We start from the raw sequence: 12,750 nt of genomic DNA, 5'->3' as shown, positions 1-12,750 counted from the left end.
GTGTGACCCGTGTGCCAGCAAGGCAGCTTGTTGGGTGAGACTGCTGGGTAATACCAGGCGGGGGCCTCTCAGAAGGCATCCTTCGGTTGAGACGGATAGTTCGTGTCTGACTTGATACAGGGCCTTCAGGACAGCTTGGGCGTCTGTAGTGCGAAAAGACGCCGGGCTCTGCAGCGCCTTCCAGTCGCCGGATTCTATGGCGTGGATCGCGATTTGGAGGCAGTCATCGTCCTTGGTGGCCCTCGCTACTTCATCCAGGGACATCGGACGCGGTCTTGATCGCTCGAAGATTAGCCGGACGTATTCTTCTGTGGCTGCTGCTTCGGCTGCTTCCGCGTCAGTAGCTGGACGGGCGTGCCTTGACAGGTAGTCCGCTGGGTTACGCGTGCCGGGCCGGTATTCCACTGTGAATTGGAACTCCTGCAACTGCAGCACCCACTTCTCGATCCTCGGGGGTGGGCGAGAGGAAGAGCCTTGGAAGAGTGGTATGAGGGGTTTATGATCAGTGATGATTGAGAAAGGATGTCCATAGAGGTAAATGTGGAAATGGCGGCATCCCCATAGAATAGCGATGGCCTCCCGTTCAATTTGGGAGTAGCGTTGTTCGGTAGGCGTTAGTGTACGGCTGGCGTATGCTACGGGGGCCCACTCTCCGCATGTTTGTCGTTTTGACAGGACAGCTCCCAGGCCGGTGGGGCTGGCATCCACTAGCAGTGTGATTCGTGTTGCGGGTTGATGTAGGCCAGTGTTGTGTCAGCCGACAGAGCTGCTTTAGTGTTCGTGAACGATTCTTGTTGTTCCGGGCCCCAAGTCCAGGTGGTATTTGACTTCGTAAGGTCGGGTAGTGGCCCAGTCAGGTCTGACAGATCTTTGATGAAGCGCCCGCAGTATGTCACCATGCCCAAAAAGCTGCGGACTGCTGTTACAGAGGTGGGGGCTGGCGCGTTGTGGATGTCTCTGACTTTTTCTGGGTCCGGGCCTACTCCTTGATCGGAGAACTTGTATCCAAAGAAGCTTATGTCTTTGCATAGAAACTCGCATTTGTCTTTGTGGAGAGTCAGTCCTCTCTCCTTCAGCCGGTTAAAAACCGCTTGGAGGCGCCTGATGTGCTCTTCCAGAGTCGGGGCGTGTACCAGAATATCATCGCTCACGTTTAGCACTCCGTCGAGGCCTTGTAGAACGTTGTGAATGATTTTTTGAAACACCTCCGCGGCGCTTGAAATGCCGAAGTTAAGTCTCGTATATCTCCACAGGCCGGCGTGGGTGGAGACGGTCGTGATTGGATGCGAGTCTGGGTGAGGCGGGATCTGATGGTACCCCGACCTCCGGTCCAACTTGGAGAACCACTTGGCCCTGCGAGCTCCCCGATGATGTCGTCAATGGTCGGCGTCAAATGACGTTCTCTTTTAATGGCCAGGTTGGGGAGGCGCATATCCACGCATATTCTTACTGCCTCGGGTTGCTTCGGTTTTTTGGCCACAACAATGGGGGACACCCACGGTGTGGGTCCAGTCACTCGTTCGATGATGCCAGCTTGTTCCAACATCCTCAGCTCGGCTTCAACTTTGGGCCGGAGGTGAAACGCAATCCGCCTGTGCCGGAGGGCTACTGGGGCCACTGATTGGTCAATGTGGAGTCGGACGGGGGGGCCTCGTAAACATCCGATGCCCTCGAACAGCAAGGAATGTTCTGCGACCAGATGGTCCAATCCTTGAGCTTGTACTGTTAGGGCAAAGTGTATGAGTCCGAGCTCTCGTGCTGTCTTGCAACCAAAGAGGAACCCTGATCCTTCCTGGGAGACGTAGATCTTTGTCTGTAGCTGCGTTGAATCGTGGGACACAGCCGTCCGGAATACTCCGCACAGGCGCAACGGGCGCCGGGTTCCGTAGGCAAACACTTGCACTCTGGTGGGGTGAAGCGTGGGAGCGTCTTCGAGGCACTGGTACACACTGGTGGCCATGAGCTTTATCGTCGCGCCGGTGTCAATGAGGGCTCTGACTGCTTGGCCATGTACTTGGATGGTACACATTGGTTCGTCGAAGACGTGGCTGCTAGGGTGTTGAGCATGCGCACCACGTGGACCGACGCGGCGTCTTCTTTGTCGTCGTCCATGTCGCTGCTGTTTGACGTGTTCGGTAGTGGCGCCACCTGTCGCGCCCTCCTGGGTGGGCCGCTCTGCTTCTTCCGCTGTGACGATAAGCAGACGCTCGCAAAGTGGTTGGCTTTGCCGCACGCGCTGCAGATTTTGCCTTGGGCTGGGCAGGCGCCTTTGTGTGGAGTGGCACCTCCGCACCACATGCAGGCTTGATCGTGGGTGGACTGAGTCTGTTTTGGCCGCCCTTTTCTAGGAGGTCTCGTCCGGTTGTCTGGATGTTGCGACTTGACGGCGCACACCGGTTCCGTCTTGACTGTGACCGCTGGTTTCGGCTCCATGTGGGCCGCACGGGCCTTGGAAAGTTCTTTAGATCGTCCCAGGGCAAGGATGTCGCGCATCGGCATGGCGTCCGTTTCTAGCACCCTCTCTCGCAGCTTCAGAGAGGCGCACCCCTGAATAAATTGGGCGCGAATTTCATCCTCCGCATCCGGGAGCGTGCACGTGCTGGCCAGCTTCTTAAGCCGCGCGTAGAATACATCTACAGACTCCTCAGGGAGTTGGCGTGCTTGTCGGAGCAGGAAGCGTTCGTAATCTGCGCTGGTAAAAGGCTCAAAGTACCTTGTGATGGCGTCCCGTAGGGTGGCATATGTGTGGGGCGGGTCACCCTCTGTGATATCCTTGGAGATGTCGTGAATAGCCTCTCCTCCCAGGTGCAAAAGCATTGCACGACGCTGCGCCACTGCGATGTCGGCCGCAATGAAGTAGTTTTCGAGTCGTTCTACCCACTTTCTCCATCGTGCAGCTTGCGAGGGGGGCGTACCCGTGATGAAGAAGGGCTCCAGGGGCGGCACGTTGGCCATGGTGGCTGAAGCAGGGCTTGGTGGGTCGTCTGTGCGTTGCTAGCAGGCAGTGGGAGTCCTTGTAGCCTTCACACACGCTGTGAGATGGAGCAGGCACTTGAGAAGCGCACTCTGGCCCCGTTCCGCCTGATGCGTGAGGATTGGCAGGGCTTGCGGGCCGTGGACACGCGAGATGCGTGAGGAGATCGCGTTGCACGTCGAAGACGTGTTGCCGGGCGCTCACTGCGCATGCGCGGGACCGCCGGGGTGCCGCGCGGGACTGGCGTCGTAGGGAGAGGCGCAGTCTGGGCCCAGGGACAGCGGGAGAGAGCGGGAAGGCTGCAGCCAGTACCTGTAGGTGGCACACCAGGCCACGCTGCAAAGGCGGTCGCTGGACGGGCCGGGAGGCCGATGGATGCCGTGTGGAGGCACCGGAAGGCAGCGCGGGCAGCCACAGGCAGGCAGGCGGGTCTCCGCTGGGACCGGGGTGGACGGGGTGAGTCACCCTGGCGTCGTAGCAGGCGGCAAGCGGCTCTGGAGGACAGGGCAGTGCGCCACGTGCAGGGCGGCACGTCGCAGGGCTACCGGGCAGCGGGGTGCAAACCGGTAGGGGCGCGGTGCAACAGGGCACGCGGTGGGTGGGCTACAGACCACCGTCGTCGCCAATGTGGTGTTCCAGCCTGGGGCCTAGAAAGCATGGACACCGGACACATGTGTTACCTTTGGTGGCTGGTAACTAACTTAGCCACGCCCAGGGCCCTGGGCCTTTCATTAACTGACATGCGTGTCCACGCTTACGTCTGGGCCATACCAAAGCCCCTTCACGCCTGAGGGGCAGGCCAGTCAAGAACAGTGGGAGGGGGCGTGTGCTGCAGTAGCACACCCCACTGGCAGCAACACTACACCTCCTTGCATCGTGTGTCCCTTATTGAGCAGGTGTGCAATAAATGTCTTACACCCCTCTGTGTTAGGTCTAAGGCTGCTCGCCCACACTACCACTAATAGAGCACTTTGGGTTTCACATTGAGCCCTGTACACGTCTGGCAAACCCCTGGCCTCCGTGCATGCTATTAACAACTAGTGATAGTATCACATACAGAGCCAGCTTCCTACACGCAGACATTGGCCCAAAATTATGAGTTTCGTTTTCTCAGAGCACTTGCTTCCCTTGATTGCATCAGCAGCTGACTGATTCATGAAGGAAAGCACAGCTTCCCTAAATACACAGTTGCTAACCAACCCACTCACACTCACTCATGCAAGACTGGCACGCAACCGAGGAGAGAAAAGTAGGTCGCTAAGAACAGCCCGCTCGTTACCACAATTGCAAATAAATGGAAAACGTTGAGGCATGTAGCAGGAGTTACTTTAAAAAAATCTTCTGTAGAAGGCTTCACCCCATTCGTCATGATCATCTCATTACCGCTTACCCACTTGTGAAGCAATGGGACCTGAAGAAGTCAGGCAAAGGCTTTATGAAGCGTAGCAAAAACCACAACTTCTAAACACCATCCTTTTTCTGCCAGGAACTAGAGTTCTGCAGAGTGCAGTTAATTAAAAAAAATGCTTTTCCACTATGGCAGAGACCAATCATCTGTTACTCTGCTCCTCTAAAACAAGAAAACAAACGCGAAACTAGTCTAGCCCAACAGCCTTGCTCATGCAGAGGCTGAAAGCTAACCTAACAGAATGTATTTTCTGAGTGGCTTTCTATTGGTTAATCCGTTTTGAGAAGGCTGTTAACCTCCTCTCATTTGTCAGTGCGAGTAAGATTTGCAAAGGCCCAAATTTATTTAGAAATGATTTAAACCATGCCAAGCATCTAGAGAAGACGGGATTCTTTCACAATAAAAATGTTGTCTAAATATTGTGCACCACAAACAGGAAGTCCGCGAATGTAAAGGAACACTCCCTGCACAAAACAATCACATTTAACTTTGCAAAATCCTAACACGGAGTGCATATGTGGAGTGCAGAAATGTCTAGTGACACAGATAACCTCTGCATAGCCATATGCTGTTATGTCTTGCATATGAGGGACAGGGAACTCCATGTAATGCAAGTTCTACACACGAGGAACCTTGATATTACTTAACTGGTAATCAAAGTCAGCAGCCATTTTATTTGTGCGTCTATCAGAGGTATGCTGTGCTCGGTTTAAACAATGGGTTATTTGGCAGTGACTTGAAAGATGGTAAAATATTTTGAGTTTAGGTGAACTAGAGCACTGCAAGGGACTAAATAGTTAAATCTCAGTAAAAACCTAAGGGCCACATCGGTCAATGGGATCCCCATACATTTCAATGAACGAAGGTAAAAATGTGCTCCTGAAATTACCTCTTCTTTAATCCTTAGGGCAACTTCTGAGTGTAGATACTCGCTAACTTCTCTCACATACATTACTAATTTGCTATCAGCAATGTGGCGTAAAAAAGTCTCCACACTATTAGTCTGTTACGCGCTGGGTGCTCGATTTCCTTCCATCCAAACACCATCAACCTCTTCGACTCCCAAGTCGAGATTGTGAGGGCAACCTCGACTTCCAAGTCGAAGTTGTTGTCAACATTCTACATTTATATCCCTAGTAAATCTTCTTTATATCAAAAGAGAGATACCAAACTGGAGCTGTTTTGATACGCTTCAGATCTAAGAACCAGCTGTAGAAGAAGCTCAAATCCTCCCAAAATGAGCAAGTATGTTTCAAAGTTGTAAACTACGGATCTTTCAGATCAGTAATTCCTAAGTTGTCAGATCCCCTAAGTTGGGTGCATTTGGTTCCTGTGCTTGTGCCCCCTATAGACGCGAGCTGCTCCTCATTGATGATGCCCCTCATTGATAACGCCCACCAAAGCTTGAAAATTTGTTTTCTGAATGAGAGGGTGGTTGCTCCTTTTGGTCCGGGTTCCTCCGTTTGGTTTCAGGTCTGTCCCCTCTGGAAGGGCACAGATGAGCTAATAAAATGTCAATAATGCTCCTCCAGTGTTTACTTCAGTGGTTTTGAAGCATTTGATCAAGGCTCTCCATCAGATTTATGTTTCCCAATTCCAGGAATCACTTTATCGCGCAGCAAAGCACAAGGCTGTACTGGATACAGTCTCTTGCCCTGCTCCAACCAACCCAATTCCGTATTGTAACAGGTCATCTCCAGTCAAAAACATTACTGCTGGTTCAAGACAGATCACTTTCAACACACAATCTGAATAGGAGATTCACCTCATCTAAACATTAATTACACAAAAAAACCCTAAAGGGTGTCCAGTTCTGTATTTATCTAACCTCGGCTGTAGCCCAGTCTGTATACATGAAGAACATACAAGAGCACAGCCTTGGGAGAAGCACAGTTAAAGAGTAAGGACACAGGCCAGTCTCAGCACCAAATCACAGGAATTCAAAGAAATCCCACAGTCACTTGAGTGAGTGTTTCAAACTACCCTAAATATCCCCCAGGGGTACATTGGAGGGAGAATGAGTCGCACAGCTTGGCATTATATCACCCCAAAATGTTATGTTGGTTAAAAACCTGTACATTGTAAGGACAAGCTTGGCATGATATCACCCCAAAATGTTATATAGGCTAAAAACCTGTGCATTGTAGAGGCAGCAGTGAAGCTCACAAAATAATCCAATGGTTGAAACTCTGCAAAACTTCCCAGGATCATTATCTTCAGCAGCCATTTTATTTGTGCGTCCAATACGTGCATGCTGTGATCTGTATAAGCAGCAGCTCTTTATTCACGAGGTGTGGGGGAGGGGGGGGGGAGCGTCGCCACCCCCGCCTGCTGCTGCAATGCGCACAAAGGCAATGAAAAGATTTCATTGCCTTTTTTTCTCTCCTTTGTGCGCACTGCAGTGACTGACAGGATGCTCCAAAATGTGCATGTCACTTTGGCCGGCTGTCTTGCACCGGCCAAAGTAACATGCCCACTTTGAAGCTTTTAGAATTAGACAGCTGGGTGGAGCCAAGCACGGGCCCCCAGGGCCTGAAGGAGCATCTAGCTAACCCGCTCCATCCATTCCTAGCACTTCTCTCATGCTGGTTAACTGCATGAGAGCAGCACCAGGATTGGTTAAGGGGGTTGGCTGGCCCATACTGGAGTAGAGAAGATCGGGACCGGAGCGAGGATGTGCAGCCATGTAAGTGATTTATTTTCCTATTTTAGGTCTTGGCCATGCAGCGCGCATGCGCTGCATAGAAGATCTTTAGCCGCCGTACAGCTCTTTTTCAAAGCACATACTCGTTCTTGTGGTGGCATACAGCTTGCGGGAGTGCGCAGAGGTGCGCCTCAAGCACGAGTATGTGCTTTGAAAAAGAGCAGCCTGCTCTCTCCAGCGCTCGCGCACCACTCGCGGGTGCACCCCTCCGCCTCTCTCTCCCGCTGAAGTGCGAGGAGTGCGCGCTTGTTTTCTTTCCTACTTTCCGGCTCATTTATCCGCCACAAGGGCTGAGGCTTTTGCATCACCATGCTAATTTTCTTTCTTTTCAGAAGCTCTCAGCAAGGCTCTGAAATATTAGATCCACACAAGCATACGAGGAAACTTAACCCCGATTGCTACCCACTGATCTTTGCTGAAGGTGTCTTTACCCGCGGAGCTATCTTATTGGGACTTAATTTTCTAATGTTCAGATTTCTCTATCTCTGCAGCAGTCCGATTAATCCAATGAACAATTTATTTTTCTGGGTTTGAAAATTTTGACCTACAGTTTACACCTTGACCTCTGAAGCAGGCACCTTACTTGCTGAACATTCTCTGTTTCTGAGGGCCCCTGGCCTGTGACCTTCAAGGTCACACAAACACACAGCTCTGCAGCTTGCACATCAATGCAGTGAATTACTTATTGTAATTGAAACCGTAATTCAAATGTAGATCTCTGGAAGAGAGACATTAACCCACTGAGCTTTCTCACCAACTCTTCCTCCTTGCCATAGGCAGCCAGAAAGAGGATAGTACTGTGCCGGCTGTACACTGTGAAGAACCAGATGCAGAGGAATACAAAATGCAACTCTAATTGCAGTATAGTAAACGTGGCATTGGGGGGAACAAGAGCATGACAGGAGCGCCCCGTACTCAGAAGACTGAATTCTCCTTGAGTTCATATCCCACGACAGCCATCGCTCGTCACAGGACTTCCATTGCAAATTTCAGGGCTGCCAATGCCCATTGCAGGGCTCACTGTCCACTTTCGTAGGCCTTGATGTGCCCATCTCATGGCTTCCAATTAAAATCCCCAAACCTCCAGTTCACATGCCAGTGCCACGACTGCCCTTCCCGATGCAGGAATGCCCTTCCCTGTGTGTGATTCGCATTCCCCTGTTTCCAGGTGTGTAGCCATGCACTGCTTGCTGCTTTTTAGGAATTCTTAACGCACACTGGTGCGAATCATAAGCTCAAATAGGCAAATTAAAAACCAAGATGTTCCGAAGCAGCCAGCTAAGTCAAATTGCACTTAGGCAAAACAAAGTACACAACAAATGAATGCGTTTGTTTTACAATGGTTTGAGCAAATGAGTCCAACATGTATTAAAGCTCCTAGTGCAGACCTATCATTCGTAATATAAACATATCAGCTGTTATATCATACAAGGCGTGCAGCTATACATAAAAAATAAAACGAACATTGACAAAGCTGATAGATCTTGCATTGGCGAAACCTATTGGCTTTGTCAAGGCTTGTTGTTTTGCGACTATCAGCAGTTGTGAATGTTTTTAGTCTATCATTCCAAAGATCAGTATCTATGCCTCTTGGTCCCATTATCTATCTTACATGGCCAAAGTTTGTGTCTTCTGTGCTTAGTGTCTGTGTACTCTTATTTCCCATGTCTATACCCCCCTTCTGTTTTTTTCCAGTTCAGGTGTTGCTGTAGCAGAGTATCTTTGCGGGTCCTTGGTGGCCTTGGATTTTCATAACTTTGTTGCAATATTTCAAGGCAGCTGAAGTTCTTGGATTCGAATTACCCATATATTAAAAGTCACATTGGTTCACTCTGCTAATGGATGCCATTTCATTAGGGCCCTGGGCTAGCAACGAGCTGCACCACAGGTTTCAGGAATGCTAGTCATTGGCCATAAGCCCATCAATTCACATGGCAACCTGGTTCTCCACTGAGGTTCATTTGTTTACTATATCAACCTCCCTGCTGTTTTCCGAAAACTTGGCACCCGAAGGCAAGTGTTGGTGTAGGAGTGCGCAATTCAAAGTAAACCTTTGTTACTTCTTTTACACAACTTCTGTATTCTTCATATTTCTTTACAGAGTAAATAATCACGTGACAATACTAGAAATACAAACAATATTATTATTTTATTGAATTCATATTTTTATAAATTAAGATTTTGTAGAGCTCACTACAGTTGCGCTGGCCAAAAAGTTTAATATGTATTTGTAAAGCACAAATCTAGTCCGGGAGCAAAGAAGTGCGGGCGTGTTCGTGAGTCACAAGTTATGACTCAGACTCGTGTTTTAGTTGTTCAAACACTAAGATTTAAACGGTGATCAGAATTCCTGGTCCTTCTGAGGTGTTTGCATGTAAAACAAGCATTGGCATAGCCAATAGGTCTCACCTTTGGGACCTTATAAGTGTTTAGCCTTGCAACACTTGATGTTGTTGCACCAAGGATATTGTGCTGGATAACTAAACATAAGGTCCCAAAGGCGAGACCTACTGGCGATGCCAATGCTTGTTTAGTGTATTTTGTTTGTGTATGTATTCCCTACATCACCGACATGCACTACATTACCGTTATAACGTTAAACATTTTAACTTTAAAACGATAATGTAATGCATGTCGCTGTGAATTTAGTTTAGCCCATGCATGCACCCATTACTCTGCCCTACCATTCCCCATAGCTGGCAGCCGCCACTGGGTATAAGCAATAAGTGCAGAGCCTTTTCTGAGGCACTGGATAAACCATAACATGCATGTGGGTGACAGGAAGGGTCGTCTTCTGAGGAACAATGTGGATTTTAACAGGGTGTTTGTTTGTAGACATAATAGAGTCTAATAAATCCGGCGTGAGGGGAAAGATTCCAAATAATGCATCTATCTATACAGATGCCCTATACAATGGTCGCCAAAGTCTCTTTTTCCCTGAAGCCTCCCAACGTCTGCAGATAAACTGAGGTGCCCTCCCTCAAGGGGGTGGCAGATGTATGACGTTTTGGCAGGGATCGCCAAGGAGGGGCCCCATGTGTTTGGTGAAGGTGTTAGTTGCGCTTTGGAAAATGTTTTTGCTTTGGTTCCCCTTCTTTAAAGAAAATATATGTCTATTCCTTATCAGTTTACTTAATATTATATGTAAAAAAAACATTCTGAATATTGTTTATATTCAAATATTATCTGCAAAGAACAAAGAAAATATTTTAATAACCAAATAAGGAGGTATTTTAAAAAAGCCTTTAGCCAGGATTACACGCCACTTGGGCAGCGTGAAGGACTTTTTCTTGCAAAATTTCATGGCCACGAATTTTTGCATTGTTTTTTTCTGCAAAATGTCTTGGAGGAAGTGGAAAATGCCTCGCGGGAGGGATTATCTTCTCAAACCAACCCATGCCAGCATCTCACTTGACTTTTTAATGTAATGCTGGCCTTTGGTTTCGATTTTGACATGAGGTACACCAACATTTTGGTTTCTGAAATATTCCCATCATTTTTGTGTGATTTTGTACACAATTGTGGGAAATACATTTATCAATTTTGCTCGGGCCTAACATTCACCCCATACCAGGACCACTGAGATTACTCCCTTGAGAAGAGAGGAAAGACACTTTCACACCCCTGGACTTTCACGTTTTCTAGTAGGGAGTCCTAAAAATGTACACTGGGGGAGAAACGTTACCCCACAGCAGAGATATTTCCCACCACATCTTATGTGCTAGGAGAAATAACAGCCAACATGCATCATGGCACTGAAGAAATAGTGACGATTTGAATTACTGTACCAAACAATATGTCAATCAAGTGCCGCAGAATATGCCTTTTAAAATTTCTATGACACTGATATATTGCCCAGTTACTACTTTTGTGAATAGCATAGTGACAGTCCTTGCTCGTGTCAGAGTTAGACAGAAATGTACAACATCCAATAATCTCAAAATAAATGCATACAAAATTAAACCATAGCACCCTATGCTACTGTCTGATGTAAAAATGTGTAAAGGAACATATAAACAGACATGGTCAAACAGGTGCCAAATTATGTAGCAAGCTACACGACATGGGTTTGTACATCTTGGAATCAGGGTAACAATTAGCACATAATTAACACTTTCTCCACACCCCCAAGTGTGAAACTCAGAATGATGTGTAATCTATGCACCTCTTAAATATTACAATCGTGGAATAGCTGTTTACTTGGCGGCGGGTGCACAATTTGCGCATGCGTCTGCAGGCCCCTTGGGAGGAGGGCTTTTACTATTCCCTCCTCCTTTAAAAATCCAATCCATCTCTTTATTGCTACTTTTCTCACTACATGCATTGTCTTTTATTTCCACCTGTTTCTCACTGCATCTTTTTACTCTTCTCACTCAGTCTGTCTCTGCCTTCCTTTACCCGCCATCTTAGTCGTTTTCCCCGCATTCCCCCTCCTTTCACTTTCTCCCCTGTCATTGCACTATCTTCCTCCAAACTCTCCTTATCTTTCTTGTTAGCATTACTTGCAACGACTTCTCTATTGTTCTGAAGCAAAAATGTGCAACTGAGGTGTATGGGAAAGACTGGATAAAAGTACTCCATCAATCCAGCCATTTACCAGAGCTCCTTCTTATTCCCCATTTCCTGTTCTTCATTTTCCCACTCTTTTGCCTCTTTACTCCTGTCCTAAACCCTTTTTTGTGTCTCCATCACAGGCGTCTTCACAGACACAATGCCATTCTGGTTCTGTGGCACCAGAAACCAGGCCTCTGGTGGTGGGATGCTGGTGTATGACTCCAACCTAGACTGCGACACCATTACCATTGTGAACAGGAATAACTCCCTGAAGATCATAGCGCCTTTCCACATGGGCGGCACGGTGCCACTCAACTCTACACCCGGCAAACACCGCTTCTGTATCTACTGGTTCCGAAAACCAGGACTCCTCAACTTATCTTATGGAACTAAGAACTACACCCGCGGCACAGTGAACATGGAGAATGCTCCGTGCCGGGCAAAGACCTGTAGTCCGCCAAAATGGGTATCCCGGAACTGTCATCGAAGTGAGGCTTTCTACAGTGTGTCTCATAGGAATGACAAGTATCTTACCAACTGCTCCCTCCACTACGAGATGAACATTCGAAGACCATGTGGTAAGTCTTCCTACACATCATATCAGCAACGTATCCATTCTTTTTTTGTTGTTGAAATATTTGTATTGGTTTGCAATGTCACGAAAAATTGTATACAGCACATTCGGATAAGCAAACAATCTCCTCTGTAATGGACTTCACCCCTCACTCCCCTCCTTTGGCCACTCAATCTCTGCTGCTTAGTGAAGTAAATTGTGCCCCCCCTCTCCAGAGTAAACACATCCATTCTTGATCATTACCTGTGCCCTAAGACTATGGACAGATGTATCCTTGGCATCAAACTAACACCTTCAGACGACTGTCCAAAGCCCTTTGCGAGGTCACCTACCACATGAGAACACTTCCTCCTCCCTGTTGAGCTGTTCTCCCGCTCAGTTACTCTCACTGTGTCCATTCCGCACCACGTACTCATGTGTAATGTCCACCCCATACTGTACCCCTCCACATCGTTATGTCCTGGCCCGCCTCATGGTCATCTATATGACACATCTCCGCCTCTTCCTGCCTTTGTACCTTGGTGCCAGCCAGCACA

At 48.3% G+C, this 12,750-nt stretch overlaps 1 protein-coding gene across 6 annotated transcripts in view; it reads left to right on the top strand.

Annotated features, from left to right (window-relative positions):
• ADGRG1 (adhesion G protein-coupled receptor G1) overlaps nt 1-12,750 on the top strand; it is a 526,961-nt gene that overhangs the window by 355,813 nt on the left and 158,398 nt on the right. For all 6 annotated transcript variants that reach the window (XR_015302413.1, XM_086945013.1, XM_086945009.1 and 3 more), the window contains one exon: nt 11,781-12,218. Coding sequence is in view for 5 of the 6 variants with exons in the window: in XM_086945013.1 (XP_086801139.1) it covers nt 11,781-12,218 (438 nt within the window). In the remaining variant the exon portion in view is untranslated. The remainder of the gene's footprint in view (nt 1-11,780; nt 12,219-12,750) is intronic.

The sequence above is a fragment of the Lissotriton vulgaris genome, chromosome 12 (assembly GCF_964263255.1).
Source record: "Lissotriton vulgaris chromosome 12, aLisVul1.2, whole genome shotgun sequence".
Classification (NCBI taxonomy): domain Eukaryota; kingdom Metazoa; phylum Chordata; class Amphibia; order Caudata; family Salamandridae; genus Lissotriton; species Lissotriton vulgaris.
This window is presented reverse-complemented; position numbering and strand designations above follow the sequence as displayed.